Source organism: Propithecus coquereli, unplaced genomic scaffold, assembly GCF_000956105.1.
Source record: "Propithecus coquereli isolate 6110/MARCELLA unplaced genomic scaffold, Pcoq_1.0 Scaffold515, whole genome shotgun sequence".
Classification (NCBI taxonomy): domain Eukaryota; kingdom Metazoa; phylum Chordata; class Mammalia; order Primates; family Indriidae; genus Propithecus; species Propithecus coquereli.
Window position 1 is genome coordinate 819,043 of NW_012151008.1, and position 1,828 is coordinate 820,870.

The 1,828-nt window shown below is 41.1% G+C and overlaps 1 protein-coding gene across 1 annotated transcript in view; it reads left to right on the forward strand.

Annotated features, from left to right (window-relative positions):
- LOC105820211 (signal transducer and activator of transcription 5A-like) overlaps positions 1-1,828 on the forward strand; it is a 65,911-nt gene that overhangs the window by 41,969 nt on the left and 22,114 nt on the right. The window contains exon 2 of the mRNA XM_012656647.1: positions 911-1,067. Within this exon, the coding sequence (XP_012512101.1) occupies positions 911-1,067 (157 nt within the window). The remainder of the gene's footprint in view (positions 1-910; positions 1,068-1,828) is intronic.

Here is a 1,828-nt window from a genome sequence, read left to right on the forward strand (position 1 = left end):
CTTTTAGCTACCACTATCTTGTTTGTTGCAGTAACTGAATGTTATTTCAGTCTGACAGCTGTTTAGTTTCTTTGGTGAGCTAAGTAATTCAGCACTGCCCAGTGGCAATTGTTGCCTCAGTTTGGAAAGAAAGAAAGGAAGGAGGAAAGAAAGGAAGGAGGAAAGAAAGAAGGAAGGAAGACCATCCCATCCCTGTCACCAGCCAAACGGCTGTGAATCAACAGTCTGTAGAGTGGTTTATCTCGTTCACTGCAAGTTAGCACTGCCTACAGGTCCCAGATCTGCAACGAGTGATATAAATGTCTGACTCATATACGTTCTTGTAGGCACCTTCTTCTTTAACGTCTCATTTCCAGGGCTTCTTAGAAATAGCAATAATATGTTTTACCTGCCTCTGCTTGAGAACTTTTACTCAATGTGAAATGAGCAACACAGACATTGAACTTGTTGAGGCTGGAAAGGACTTGTAGAAAGGTCTTGACCTTGTGCCCTCTCTACACACTTGAGGGGTGTAAATAGCAAGCTAAATAAATAGGAAGTTATCCAAGTCCTTACTTCCTTCGGAGCATGCGAGGCACTGTGCTTTTCCCTTCAGTTCTGGGTGCAGAGATCGCATAAGCACCAAAACAAGTCACTAGGAGGAAGGAGAATGGGCATTACGTTGTTTTGGAAAAAGAAAAAAAAAAAAACAGAAAGAAAAATATACTGTACAATCCAGTTAAGATAATTAGTAGATTACAGATAGATTGATGTAAGCGTTTATTCCATTTATGCTAGGCTGTTTCTTAAAATTTGCATTGAGCATTAAGAAGAAATCTTCAGTCACGGAAAAGGTGTGATGTGTTGAGGCTGCATTTATACAGGCTCATGTGCATGTATATATACAGATTATGTAATTTTCTTCCCCTAGGGACTCAATAGATCTTGATAATCCACAGGAGAACATTAAGGCCACCCAGCTCCTGGAGGGCCTGGTGCAAGAGCTGCAGAAGAAGGCGGAGCACCAGGTGGGGGAAGATGGGTTTCTACTGAAGATCAAGCTGGGGCACTATGCCACGCAGCTCCAGGTGGGTGTGGACTCGGGGCACACTTAATTCTTGTCCTGTGGGGGGCTCATTCCTTCTTTGAGTGCTTCCTAGAGAGACTTTCTTTCTCTTCTTCAAGCCAACATTGCTCAATTATATGTTACATGCACAGGGTTCTTATGGTTTGGTTTTGTGGTTGTGGACTTTTTTAAAAGAGCCTTTTTATTTGAAAATAAATCTAAAACTTACAGAAAGTTGCAGGAATGATACAAAATCCCTACCTATGCCCAGATTCACCTAATGTTGCCATTTGCTTTGACCTATTCTCCCTGCTCTCTTCACACACACACACACACACACACACACGCACACACACACACGCACGCGTGCACACACACACAGTTTTCAGTCACTTGAACATCATGTCCCTGCACCCCTGAGTGACTCAATGTGCATTCTCTAGGAATATGAACCTTCTCTTCCATGGTTACAACGCACTTATCAACTTCAGTAAATTTAACATCGATACAAGACTTTCAGGTACTCTTCTGTATTTTCATTTTGTCAACTAACTCAAAAATGTTGTTTAGGACATTTTTATCCTCCTGCAGTCTGGGGTCCAGTCCAAGATTGCATATTGCATCTAGTCGTCACGTCTCTTTAATCTCCTTTAATGGGGGATCGATTCGCAACTTTACTTTGTCTTTCAGTATATTGACATTTTAAAATAATTCTCCTTACTTTTTAAAGATAAAATGTTCCACATTTGGGATTTGTCTGATGTTTTCTCATGATGAGATTCA